This window comes from Ambystoma mexicanum, chromosome 11 (assembly GCF_040938575.1).
Source record: "Ambystoma mexicanum isolate Mex_15411 chromosome 11, UKY_AmexF1_1, whole genome shotgun sequence".
Classification (NCBI taxonomy): Eukaryota; Metazoa; Chordata; class Amphibia; order Caudata; family Ambystomatidae; genus Ambystoma; species Ambystoma mexicanum.
The window spans coordinates 1014966127-1014980842 of NC_090934.1; the positions used below are offsets into that span (position 1 = coordinate 1014966127).

General features: G+C 45.0%; 1 protein-coding gene across 1 annotated transcript in view; it reads right to left on the bottom strand.

The window, feature by feature from the left end:
- NOX5 (NADPH oxidase 5) overlaps window positions 1–14716 on the bottom strand; it is a 420178-nt gene that overhangs the window by 108501 nt on the left and 296961 nt on the right. The window contains exon 10 of the mRNA XM_069624234.1: window positions 7039–7181. Within this exon, the coding sequence (XP_069480335.1) occupies window positions 7039–7181 (143 nt within the window). The remainder of the gene's footprint in view (window positions 1–7038; window positions 7182–14716) is intronic.

The window sequence follows — 14716 nt, forward strand, 5'->3', positions numbered from 1 at the left end:
CCTGATCAGCCAATCGTCCAGGTAGGGGTAGACGTGAATCCCTTCCCTCCTTAGACTTGCAGCCACTACCGACATTAACTTGGTGAAGACCCTCGGGCGGAGGTCAGCCCAAATGGCAGTACTCGAAATTGATAGTGAGAGTTGCCAATTGCGAACCTCAGGTATTTCCTGTGTTTGAGATGGATAGGCACATGGAAATAAGCGTCCTGAAGGTCCAGAGATACCAACCAGTCCTGGAACTGAAGGGCCTGGAGGATCTGAGAAAGAGTGACCATCTTGAATTTGTCTTTTCTGAGGAATTTGTTCAATTCTCGCAAGTCCAAGATGGGTCTCAGTCCTCCGTCTTTCTTCGGAATGAGAAAGTAAGGGGAATACCAGCCCTTGTTCCTCTCCGCTACAGGTACCGGTTCTATGGCACCTTTCTCTAGCAGGTCTGAAATTTCCTGCAAGAGGAGCGGATCTGGAACTTTCTGAGAGCTGATCCCCGGTGGATGACTCTGAGGTGTACGTAGGAAAGGCAGGCAGTAACCTTGGCCGACTGTTTCCAATGCCCAAGCATCTGACGTGATAGCCTGCCATACCGTCAGATGTTGAGTCAACCTGCCTCCTACAGGTGTCCTGTGAGGGGAGTCCTCAGAGTGGTTTTGGGGCGGCTGATGCAGATGCCGATGGTAAAGAGGCACCTGCTGTTGCTGCGGCTTTAGAGTATCTACCCCGTCCACCTCGGGTAGTTCTTCTTTGACCCCTTTGAGTCGGTCGTCCTCTACCTCTTCCGAAAGAGGAGTAGAAGCGAAAGGACTTGCCCCTCGCAGAGGTTCCCGTGGGACGAAAAGGAGTCTGACGGATTGCAGCTCCTAGGGATTTTGCTGCTGCTTTTGAAGTTTGCAGTTTCTCTAAACTGTCATCCGCCTTTTTCCCGAACAAAGAAGAGCCATCAAATGGCATGTTCAAGAGCCTGGCTTGCACATCTGGGACAAAACCCGACTTTCTCAACCAAGCGAACCGCCTGGTTGATGTACTTGCCGCCATTGCTCTGCTGATACTGTCAGCCGAATCAATGCCCGTCTGGAGGGATTCGCACATAGCGTCTTTACCGTCCTGTATAATATTCAGGAACGCATCCCTTTCTTCTCCCTCCGGGATGCAGTCAGCCGCTGTAGAAGCACACTCCCAAAGTGTATGGCTGAACCTAGCAAGGGTGCAAGTAGCATTAACAGACTTTAACGCCATGCTACATGCTGAAAAGACTTTCTTTGCCATAGCATCATACTTTTTATCGTCCCTATCCTGTGGGACTGTAGGATAAGCCGTTTTGACATCAGTAGAGGATGCTGCTTGTACCACCAGACTTTCTGGGGATGGATGTTTAGACAAGAACTCTGGGTCTGTGGAAGATACCCTGTATTTTGCAGACAGTTTTTTATTTACTGCTGGTATTACATCTGGGGTTTCCCAGTTTGTCATGATCTTTCTCTGAAGAGCTTTATGAAAGGGCACCACTGGATCTTCTTGTGGGCCTTTATCAAGAATATCCGTGAGGTCATCTTGCTGAAAAGATTGTGAAGGTGTAGACCACCCCATGAACTCCGTAATCCTGGCCATTAAGGCTCTGTAGGGAGTTTCAGCATGCTCCCCTGGGTCTGGTTTAGCAAAATCCACCTCAGGGGAAGTGTCTAACCCACTTGCCTCATTTAAAGAATCATGAAGATCCTTTAATCTGCGCTCTTCAGAGGAAAATTCCTCTCTAACCGGGGTTACAGGTCCCTGTAACTCAAATGTGTCTTGTTCAGACAAATCACCCTCTTCTAAAATTGAGGATATAGTTCTCAATTGTTCTGAACTCATAAAGGGAGTAAATCCCATTTCCAAGGCAGAGGGTGCCGACGTTGTCATAATTGGCCTCGAGAGTGTCGATGTCGTCGACGCCGACGTCGAAGGCTTCGAGCGTAGCGTCGAAAACAGAGGTGGAGGCCTCGAGGACCTCGACAGAATTGGAATTCTACTCGACGCTATCGACGCCATCGACGCCATCGACGCCCTCGATGCCATCGACGTCGAGGGCCTGGGGATCGTCACTGGATGTGTGGACACCGTGACTTTTCTCGGCGTCGACGCCGGTGTCGAGGCCGGCGTCGAGTCGACAGACCCGTGTGTCGAAGGTCTCCTCGACAACGGCGTCGAAGACATCGACGTCGACGGAACCTTCGAGGAAGGTTTGGAGGTCATAGTCCTACTCGAGGGTTCGAGACACACTCGAGAGGTTTCTTTCGCCGGGTACTGCGACTCGCGGCGTTTTTGACCTTCGGGTCTTTCGACCAGAGCATCGCTCTCGGCAGTCTTCGAGGGGGTCAAGGCCGCGTTCTCGAAGACGCTCATCATATTTTTTCTGAATTCCTCCCATTCAGCCCGGGAACTATGTTTCGTGGGGCAAGGGATTCTTTTTGGCGAAACAGAGGAAGAGGAAGACGGAGAAGGAGATCTTCGACGTCTCCTCTTCGAGTGTTTCGATCTCGAGGAGTGAAGAGACCCACTCCGAGACCTGGAGCGTGAATGGTGACGAGGAGACGAATGTCTCGACTTCGTCGACGAAGAAGAAGCTTTAAAAGTCTTACCTTTCTCCAGCTTCCCCCTACGCTCCTTCAGGGCCTTAGCTGTCATGGACATACAGTCCTCGCACTCCGAACAATGGTGTTCGGCTCCCAAGCACCACAGACAATTTCTGTGAGGATCGGTCAACGACATCTTTTTTCCACAATCTCGACATTTTTTGAAGCCGGATCGAGGAGTTGTCGGTTCCGACGAGGAAGCCATCGAGTACGGTATCGAATAACTCGAGGTAAATAGTATTTATTAAACTAATAACTGAGCAACGGTATTCCGAGGCACCGAGTAGCGCGGAAAAACGGAACTGAGCAACGGACGCTGCGCGCGGCCTTTATGGGCAGGATGACGTCGAGCGTCGATACGGCGGCTGTCGAGGGACATCGACTCGAGGGACGTCGACGCGCAGCGCCCTCTACTGAAAAAAATTTCCGAGGCCAGCAGAGCTGGAAGGATATATCTAAGATGAGGAATACGTCGGAGGACACAATCCCTTCGAAATATATTCCTTAGGTATTCTAAATATCAACTTCAAATTTGAATTGAACTTGATGGATTGGCAATTAGAGTTTGATGAAGAATCTGTTTTGGAAATGTTGGCCAGAATTAGCACATGTTGGGACCCTGGGACCTGATAAATTATCCAATTTGGTGTTCCCTGGTAACCCGTGGTTATGGGCAGGACTTTTGGTCCAACTTTTCAAAGATGTGATAAATACAAATGCCTTTCCAACCACCTGGCATATGGCACAAGTGGTCCCAATTTACACAAAAGGCCCTATAGATGATCCAAGGAATTATCGACCAATGTCTATTCTTGACGCAGACAGTAAGGTGTTTGCCACCTTTCTGCTGTGTCTTACTGAGAATTGGTTATAGGAAATGGGCACAATCCAAAATTGCCAAACCGGTTTTAGAAAGATGATGCAGACGTCACTAAATGGCTTCCTATTGAAATGTATTCAAACAACAGCTGGGTCGAAAAAATACTCCTCAGTATTTACTGCAACAGTCAACTTAACTGCAGCTTTGGACATAGTTAATCGGGATCTTCTCTGGAAGCAGCTGCAGGGATTGGGGAATTCCCTCGGGTCTTTTAAGGCTCCTAATTGGTTTGCACGGGAATTCTGCAATGTGAGTGAGACTAAATCAGGATGGTGCACTCTCAGGTAGGATACCCATTTAACGAGGTGTCAGACAAGGCTGTGTTCTCGCACCATGTCTTTTTATACACCTCAGATATAGGGGAATGTTTGACAAAAGTAGCATTTGCCTCACCAAGTTACGCAGATGATTTTCTCCTATTTGACTGTACAGAACAAGGTTTATATTATTTACTGGACACATTTAACAGCTATGCTAGTCCAAACCCCCATCGCCATAAACCCACAAAAAACATAAATAATGCAGTGTTCGGCCAAGGCTAAGGAATCCTTATAAATATGGTGTTCTGGAGCAGAGGTACTAGAAAAGGTGAACAATTTGATCTAGTTAGGTTTTCCAGTGTATTCTAAACCTAACATTTCGAAAGTACAGGAATTGGTTAGAGCACATGCATTAGCAATGGTAAATGAAATGAAGCGTGTCGACTCTAAATTTGATACTGTTTTTGGTGAGACCACTTGTTAGATTTTATGAAGGAAATCTTTTACCTAGAATTTTATATAGAATTGAAACTTTTTATTTGTGGATTTTAAAGATTTTAAAAGGTTTGGAAGGTCTTATCTGCAAAGCTGTGTTGAGTCTACAAAAATCTTTTCCCATCTGCTGTACATTATGAACTTGGTTTGCTTGGTTTGTGCGCACTAGAGGTTAGAGTGCACTGGAGACTTTCATCTTACAACATAAAATTATTGGTCCCCGTGAAAGACTCCTTGTTTGTAGACTTGAATCTGGCAAAGACAGGTCAGAACATTAGCTATTTAAAAGAGTTTGTGCCATTCTGTTCTGGACTACTAACTAAAATTGTTTTAACTGATATAGATCTTGTGAGTAATCCGGAGAGGGTTAAAAAGATGTTGTATACGATATGATATGCTATAGCATTTGCAACGCGCCTATACACAAGTGTTTGAAGGAGCGACGAGGCAAGTGTGGGGGAACAGAGGGAAGACAAAGACAATGATCTTACTAGGCCAGGTGACATTGAGATTGCGCAAGTGCAGAGGAGGGGGGGAAAGGGCAAGTGCAGGGGAGGGGGCAATGCAATACATAGGATCAACAGTACACAATAAATGAAATAATAAAACAATAGGTAAAGGATGGCCAGCTAGTTGCAAGTGCAGGAGTAAGTGCAGACATCGGGTGTCAAGAGCTGGTGGGGATTGTAGGGATACAGAAACAGCCCCTCAAGTGCAGGGGTTGCCCAGGAGGCAGTGCAGGTGTGCAGCTGGTGGGGGAGGGACCTGGGCCCAAGATCGGAGGGTAGCCAGCTGACCAGTCCAGATTCAGTCAGGAGTTCAGCAGGGGAGAGGAGGAGAGAAAGCAGAATCAAAGAGGAAGGTCTTGAAGTGCTTCTGGAACCAAAGATGGTTCTCCTCAAGTTTCAGGGAGGCAAGGAGGCTGTTCCAAAGGGAGGCCCCAGTCAATGAAAGAGATCTACCACCAACTTGCTGCTTGGAGAAGCGACTGATCCTGAGGGAAATGGAGGCGGATGAGTGAAGAGATCGAGAGGTAAGATATTTAGGAAGAGTGAGTTGAAGGTATTGAGGCCCCAGGCCCCAGAAGGTCTTGTGGACAATGCAGATGGTTTTGAACTTAATCCTCGCAGCCACTGGGAGCCAGTGCAGAGATTTCAGTGCTGGAGAGATAAGATCTCTGGGCTTGAGGCCAAGGACAAGTCTCGCAGTCCAGTTCTGGATGAGTTGCAGAGGGTGGAAAGTGGAAGCAGACATATTTAGAAAGAGGCTGTTGCAGTAGTACAGCCTAGAGAGAAGCAGAGCTCTGGAGAAAGTGAGCTTCTGGGGGAAGGAGAGGAAAGGAAGAATACCTCTGAGGAGGTGCAGCTGGTAGTGTGACTTCTTACAGACGTCTGAGATGTGAGGAGAGATGGAGAGAGTGAAGTCAATGATGACCCTGAGGTTTGTAGCCTCAGAGGTGGGAGAAGGAAGATGGCCAAGAGAGGCCGGCCAGAAAGTGATAGGAAAGGAGGGAGCAGGTGTGCCGATAAGGAGAATTTCAGTCTTGCTGGCATTAAGGCAGAGATCATTGGCAGTACACCACTCCTGGATAGTGGATAGACAGTCAGAGATGAGAGAAGGAGAAGAGGTGGCAGAAGGGAGCCTGAAGATGAGCTGAGTGTTGTCCGCATAGCACTGAAAGTTGGGGCAGAGAGCTGCAAGGCGGTGGGCAAGAAGTGCCAGGTATTGGTTGAACAGCCGGGAGAGAGGTTAGACTCCTGGGGAACACCACAGGTAGAGATAAAGATAGAGAAGAGGATGACTGGATGCAAACTATTGAGGAGTTTCATTCTTACCAATCCCTTGAACATTGAATATGGATCACAGGAAACAAGGTGTTATTGTTCCTTATTTGTATAGATATCTGAACAGACACGTTAGAAGATATTTTTAAAGTGTAGATTTAATCTGTATCTGACTCGAGAGATATGTGGAAAATATCACCAACTGCCGGGAAATAATTTGTTGTGTCAAGTTTGCGCTCAAATTAACGTGCAGGAAACATTGTACAACTCATTGGTAGTCTGTCCTAATAAAGAGGGCAAAAGTCACTTATATATAAACACATTTATTAAGGGTAGAAGGCTGACTGACAGTAATGGCCGAGATTTCAGGAAAGATGGTCTGGCTGGCTGTACTACTTCCATGGTAGTCTCAATTAATTGTTGGCTTGCTAGACAGCTTCCAGTTGGACAAACCCTCGTAGGATGTGACTGTAACCACTCATGCACTTTATTGAATGCCTCTTACTAAATGCACTTTATTGAATGCACTTTACTGAATGCACTTTATTGAAATGCACTTTACTGAAATGCACTTTGTTTAAATGTACTCTATGCTGAAGCCTGTGAAATACTTTATGCAAATGCACTTAATGTTAAAGTACTGTAAGGCAATGTTTTCTTAACTGTAATGTAATGTTTTTTTATCTGACTGTATTTGTCTCTTTTTAGCATGTGATTTAGTGGTGTTGGGCAATGGATTACTCTTAGAGCTGTATATGTCAAATGGTGTATGTAATGAAACTATTCTTTGTGGTCAAAGGTTATGTTATTAGCTAAATGGCCAATAAATACAATAAAACACATTTTATTTTACTCCTTCACACCTTCAATATAGTGACAACACAACATGCTCAAGACATCGCCCCAGACATGGGTGCTTTCACATTCTAAAGATGTTACCAGGAAACATCTAACTGAACCAATATTTAGCACAGAGGTTTTTTTAAACAGAAGATTCTGCCCCACTCTCAGACCTGCATCCATCGCTGGCATCTCTTGGCTCTTAGGTTTCGGGTCAGTCGCTTTGGAACTTGGTTCATGGGTTCAGGACGTCGGAAATACTCATAAAGTCTGTTGGTCCACTGTCCCAGTGACCTTATGTGCAACCATATGAAGTCTGTGGGAACAGAAGCACAGCAGTGTTGTTTCAGTGGGTCACTGGGCTATGGTGAAGATATAGACCATTATTTTCAATACAGTTGACTAACTCCTCAGACATTGTATAGATCATTAGTGTGTAATATAATATAAAACCTGATCATTCTTGTCGTCCACGTCGAACACTTACACTGAGTGCCTCCAATTTGGTATTAAAAGCCAACAAAAAACATTCAATTTGTATTTGATAGCAGACATGCACAGAACGTACGACCCATTCAGCTTGTTTTATTCTCACTTCCTATTTTCACTTCCTGCAGCAAACAGATTTTATACAGCTGCACATAAAGCATATTTTCAATTGCCACCATGTTTGAGCTTATACAATCATAAAAGGTAATGTTCATCAGTCTAAGAAGATCCCCACCTCTATCTTAGAAGCTTGAAATGACCATATTTCACAGCGCCACATTGTGGGACACTTAGAAGCTCATTTTGAGTCGAGAGGAAACAGCCAAACTAGTTGTATTTTCGCAAAAACACCACTGGATGTCATGTCCTCACAGTTACACGTTAGGAGGTATTATTACCTTTGGGGATATTCCACGGGAATATTGCCAGATGTTAATAATATCTTACTATCTATACTATCTTTTCAAAATGAAAATATGCCAATTTTCCCCTCCACCCCAAAAATGTGCAGGTAAAAACTGTAACGAGCCCCTGCACGGTTTCCGAGTTATTTTCCTGTATAGAATGCAAGTGCATCCATTCGCTTCAGGAAAAACCATTTTTAATGACAGTATAGTAAATGGGTGCAAAAGTGGGCATCTCTGATGACAAACTTCTCACCACCTTTGCCAGGAAGCGCATAAAAGGGATAGTATTGGCCCTTTTATACATTAGATAAAATGCACAGTAGTGATATTACGCATCCTCAAATGGAGGGTAGAAATGGACAGAATGTATTTAGAAACACAACACATACTGATTTAAAACAATACCAACAGCACATTGCATTATTAATCAGTGCTCTACCACCTTGAAGCGTCTCTTGTGCTAGATGGGATTAGCAATAAAGATCTCAGACCAAATAACTAAGGAATATGGCAAAGTACTACTTTATTCACACTCACACACAAACTTGATTAGACAGAGGTTTTATACACCAATATGCATCATCTATGACGTCATCCTATGTGGCAAACTGTAAAACCTATCAACAGGAGGGATTGGTTAGGGGAACATATCTACTTATAGAATACATATGGGTTACTACTTCATTGGCTGTCTCTTATCTGTGAGGCACGCCTCAAACTACATCTAAATACGTATAATACTGATTATAGCTGACACAATGGCAGCTGATTGGTTTATGCAACATTGGGGCAGGTTGCCCCATAGACCCACTGATTGGTTGGAATCCCACATAACCATGGACTTTCAGCTCGGGTAGCAGCATGTAAGCAAAACAAAGCCCAGGTGCTTGAGTCATGACAGATTACTCCGCACTTTCCCAATTAGTTGATCCTCTCTCTTCAGTTCGGCCATGAGCCAGTTTCCCATTTGTAGATGACCGTGTAGCCTGCTCTCTGTTCTGGGACATTCAAGGGAGTGTAAGCACATCACTACCTTCATCCACAGCTTAATGATTATTCCTTGTTTTCGACTTCTGGAACACGTTTGAGGAGACTACAAACTTTTCCATTTCAAACTTCTATTTATTGCTATTTGATTTAATTATGCTGGGTGTCAATGCTCCTCTTGGCCTCTAGAGACTTGCTCACTCTATCATGTAGGAGCCTTATCCATTGTTAATTGTCCAATACCTTGACTCTTGCAAATGTTTTCTTCTTCTTTAATCTAATATAAGAGAAATATGTCTCACGTCCATTACTTATCCGTTTGTCTCCATTTGTGTTTTGCAGCTATTCCTTGAAATAGCATCTTTGATCCCAGGCCCACATAAACTCCTCTCCATTTGCACACAAAACTGTTTCCCAGTGTCTCCTGACTCTGCAGCCCTGGTCGGTGAACTGTATCTTTGCACGAGCCAGCATCTATTTTTGTATCATGGCAGTTCTTTCCACGTTATATTTTCCTCAACACGAGCTTCTATGTGTCTCATCTACTTTGCGTTGCTGCGTATTTGCACTTATTGGTCAACAAGTTACTTCATTCTTCTTTGTATGTATGATTACTTTATCGTTTTGTACATGTTTCTCTTATCTCTTCAGTTACATTGTTACTTCTTATGTTTTAGTATGTCCTCATGTAACTTCTTTATGACATCACTCTGCCCATGTCAGATATCACTCAGCACTTCATGATATCGAGTGGTGCATACTGACATCCCTCAACACATCTTTCCACTCTTTCAGTGCGAGGATGCATTTGATACAGTTGTCTGAGTGTATATCGTCTCTCGTACACTCAGCGCGGTATAGGCAAAACACATGAAGTCCCATATATGGCCCTTCTCCTACTGTTCCAGTATGACGGCAGTGATGGGCAGGAGTTGGGAATAATGCGTCCACCTGCTCCTCTCCAAACCACCACCCTGAATTGGGCTGTCCAATAGCTCCTACCCTTTTCGCAATCATTCTTTGGTCTTAAAACAACTAAGCATACACACAAGCTATCCCTATCTCTCACAACTATGCTATCCTTTCCTTGTGACCTATGTTTGTCTGTTTTGTTCTCTGACTTTCTCCCTCTTTGCTGTGTCTCGTTCACCATTTCCTCATTTTCTTTTTCATCCCTTAGATCACGGTCTAGTTTGTACCCTGGGCGAAACAGGGTATCAATGCTTTAAGATCATTATGGTGGTGATGCACACAGTATAGTTTAACACAACTAGCATACAGAATGTGGTATTGCTGGAATACTGTCAATGGGAGCCTCATCATGAGGTTGGTGGTGCAGGAAAAAAAGTGAGGATAATTCCGTTAACGCCACTTTCCCCACACCACCAAATTACAAATCTGGCAGAATTACCACTGTCGGAATTACAAGTGGTAATTCTGCCGATGTTTGGTGGAGAAGTGGAGGATTTACCTCCAGCTTGATGCTGTAGGTAAATCCTCCACTTCTCCTCCAGAAATTGGCAGAATTACCACTCAGTAATTCTTACTGGTGTTAATTCCAGCAAAAGTCTCCAATGGACTCCTATGGACTCCAAAGAATGGGGATTTACACTGCCTACTACCACTTGTAATCATGTGGAAAGCCCATGGGACCAAGTGATAGTAATGGAATTTCTGTTCGGTGGATTTACCACTAAAATACCACAAAACTCGTAATGAGGCCCATGTCATTCTGGGTTATGGAAAATGTATAGACAAATGTTGATTTTTTAAATTGTTCATCAGCTGGGCATTCTATCTTGGTGAACACAGGGGCATCTCAAAAACGGTTCAAATAAAAAAAAAACGCTACGGGTGAGCTTTCTTTATTTGCAGAAGTTGAGAAATACACAGCACGTTATTCTCAAAGGTGATCTTTGTATTTCAGCAGGCTCCCAGAACACACATAGGTGCTGGGAGCACATTTCACAGTGCTAGGCCCTTAAGGGACCTGTCACTTTTGAAAAAGCAAAAGAATTAAGAAAGCAATTCTATCCCTGTTTGTTAGGTAGGAATGCAAGTGAGACAGCATCATTTTATTTCGTAGCGGTTACACTTAAAAAAAGCAAACAACATGACAGGGTCAGCATTAATGAATGACCACTGTGGTGAATCCCTGGCCCTTTTTCTGTTCAGACTTGAATGCTTTGGTTAGGTAAATCCCGACATATAAATTCGAGGGGAGTTTCAGGGCTACATGTTGACGTTACACAAGTAGAGAGTTAAACGTATTTGTTAAAAGAAAGAAGACCAGGTGACTCTCCTTTCAAAGTCTTTAACGGGGAACTGGACTTCAGTTTCCATCCAGTGATAGTTTGCCTTTCAGTCTCTTTCTCAGACAGAGCCAAGAAATCAGAGTTGTTTGCACAATCCTTGCTCCCTGCTTTTCTTACCAGCTCTTCTTTGTTCCACTGTTCAGTTCTGACTGACCGTTCCTCTCTGTCCTGCCTTCCTTCATTACTTTTCAGCGCTCACACGCTCCTCTCACCCTTTGATTTTATCTGGGTTTCCGGGTGACGACTACAGTTCTTCTCTAGTTCCTGCCTCCCCTTCTGAGGCTCTTCACGTGGTTTTACATCTTGCCAGTGACAGGTTTCGGTGCAGGTCGCGGTGTCTACCCCACTGATTGTGGCACCTGTATTTGTCACTAGTCCGCATTAGGTATCTGCAGCTCTTCTCGGTTTCCTCTGAACTCTGAGTTCTACAAGACTTCTCCAGAACGTTGCAAGTCTCCAGCATGCTCACAACTCTCCTCTGACAAACAAACCCTTGCACAGGCGACACGTGGCGGGGCAGGTTGCACAGGAAAACGATCCCACAGAACAAGACAAAATGTCAGCCAACCAGGGTTGGGACAGTTTGAAACACACTGTGGGTTCATTGACTCACTCTGATAAATAGTCTGAATTGGGAGCCACCACCTGGATCAATGTCCCTGACCACCCCAGCCACGTCCCCAGTAACAATGCTCTGGAAGACCTCTACTTAGGTTTGCTTGAGCCCCTAGCCAAACCATCTGACCCACTACGTAGATCTAGTAGGGAGGTGAGAATGCAAATAGGCTACATTATCAGTTGCCTGGGTGTAGAACGAGGTGCCATTCAGAGTCATCCATAGAGCCATATCTGGTCCTGCACCTGCGTTGCATATATGCAATAACCTATCGGGGCCCATAGTGATACTAAAAGCACAGGGATTGGTGAATTGTGCTGTAGAGAAGCAAACCACTACCATTTATAAACAGGAAACATGTTATGTAAAAGGAGAGAGGTTAAAACCTGCATGAAATATCATGGGACTGCTGCTGGCATCCTTTCCTTATGACAATAAAGTGGGGGCTGGTGGTGCAGATACAAAGCATTCCAAGACAAACCTTTGATATTTTTGGCCGAAGTTATATACATAAGGGTTAATGTATGCTGGCACCCCCCCCCCCCCCCCGGGTCCACAGTGACCAGTTGTTGTGAGCAATGTAATATAAACAGATCTAAGTGCCACTTTAAAACTGTGTATATGTTATGATGATTAACAGATAAGGAAATTAATTAAATCATAATGTACTGTTTGTTATCATGACTGTTTCTTCCTTCATGTCAAGGAATTTGATCACTCTCTGTGATGAAAACGGCTCCTGTGGACTGAATAGAAGGATGTGAGATGAAGCCCCATGCCAGGTTCTGGGGACTGGCAAGGTGTGGAATCAGGGACCAGATGCCATCGCAATCCAGTGGATGTTGGGGCCATAGGTGAAATGGGGAGGATCCTTGAGTCACCACACCTTGGTCCCCATCACATGGTAGGGGAAAATAACAGTGTGGCACTTCAAGCCATTTCTGGGAGGCCAGACCTATCACACGCCACTGGTTCTGTAGTGCAGCCATCCCTGGCAAACCCTGTGAGAAGCCGTCTAGTGCAAGCTTAGTGCACCCCCTCCCAACTTGAAAGAGCCCAAAGCTCTCCCCGAGCAGACACAAATGCATGCCTTTGCTAAATGAAGCTTTTCCTTCAAGGGAGAAGGTTTTCTTCCACTTTTCGAAAGCAGTGAGTGTTCAGATCCTGTTACTGCATATATGTTGTTGTAAGTTTGCAACTTCCAAGACTCTGTGTATTCAGCATGGGAAGGACAGTTTCAGCAACATTATTACCCAGGAAGTGACTCTCACACTGGGGAAATATTATTAGTAATTCCCTTCTCACCCAGTGAAGCAAATTATCCCCCAGGCTAAAACAGTTGTTCCAGGCCAGTAAACACATGCTGGATAATTGGCAACATGACTCATTGCTATCTGCAGGTGATTATCCAGACCTGGGTTTTTCTTTGCATTCTGGAACTTGTAGTCCGGGCTTTATAAAGTCCCAGAAAGCAAAGAAAAAAACAGGACTGGATAAGCACCTATGGATTGGAATGGGTCATGTAGGCAACTATGCTGGACAGAGAAGAGCTCAGTTCGGCAGAGGCAGAGCTTGGAGTTGTCAGGGGAGACAGAGAAAGATCCAAAATGGTAGATAGGCCAAATATTAACTTGTCCCAGCCCCTTGAATGTGAAGCATCAGCGGGCGTCCACAGGAAAGACAGCCTATCAGAACCCTCGCCTAGTTAGTAGCAAACATTGTCAACCCTCCCTATGAGTCCCACACTGTGGGAGGAGGGAGCACACTACAAAAAACCGACTCCAGTCAGATAGAGTGTGTTTAAGAAGCAGGGTGTTTGTGTTTGGAGAAGGCTGGAGACTAGAGAATGATGGAAGAAGCAGAAGCTGGAGGGATTGTGAAAAGTGCAAGAGTGGCAGTAATGAAGATCTTGAATAGGTAGTGAGAGATATGAGGGTGATAAAAGAGGGTGATAGTGAGCAGTAGAACATAGGAGTTAAGCAGTTGAAGGAGATGATGCTAACATAGGAGGGGTAGTGTAGACAGAAGGAACCAAGGAATATAAGGTACAGGAGGAGTTGGTGACATGAAAAGACGAGAGCAGACAAGAGGAGGTGATAACAAAAGAGGAGGTAATAACATCAGAGGGAGAAAGAGGGAGGAGCTAGTTAGCATTAGTGGAGATGAGGAAAAGGTGGAAACAACATGAGAAGGAAAGCACTAGAAGAAGAAATAACATCAGACCAGAAGAGTAGAATCCAAGAGGAGATGTTAGGATACCCCAGGTGCAAGAGAGTGTAAGCAGAAAGAGGAGATAGAAACGTCAGAGACTGGTAGTGACACACAGACTGTAGCAACAGGTGGAGAGCCATTCAGTGGAGGGAGAGGGAGAGCTAAAGAGAGAGAGAGAGAGAGAGAGGGAGAGAGAAGGAGAGAGAGAGAGAGAGAGAGAAAGGGAGAGAGAGAGAGAGAGAGAGAGAGAGAGAGAGAGAGAGAATATGCAGGAGACATAAATTATGAAGTGGTGCCATCAGTAGTAAACAAAGGTCAGAGGAAGCTAGGGGAATAACATTTGGAGGAGAAAAGATAGCTGGGGCAGGAACATCAGAAGGGCCAGGCGAGAAAAAAAGGAGAGCAAGAGCTAAAGCCTACCCAGTAAGAACAGGCAGGTTTCAGCAGGCCCAGTTGGCCTAGGCAGGATCAGACTGTGGGAGGATGCACGAGTTGGGTCAGGGAGTTTACTGGGAGTTGAGTCCAGAGGTACAGGCAAAGAGAGACCAGACACATGTCCATCTAGACTATGAGGCCAATCTCTAGCTCTCCCTGCCATCTACACCCAGTGAGTTGTATAGTATGGTGTTGTGGAGCCAGCTGGGATTCATGTATGTTTATTTGATATTCAGAGGGCCTGTTCGCAGGCGAGCTGTTGTGTTTCGTCTCCCTGTCTCTCTCTGTTTCCTCCCTGCAACCATGAAGCACAAGCAGATTTCAAGTGATGCGCTCGGAGGGCACGGGGAAAGAATGTAGAGCATGAGTCACGCACACCACACTCCTCCCT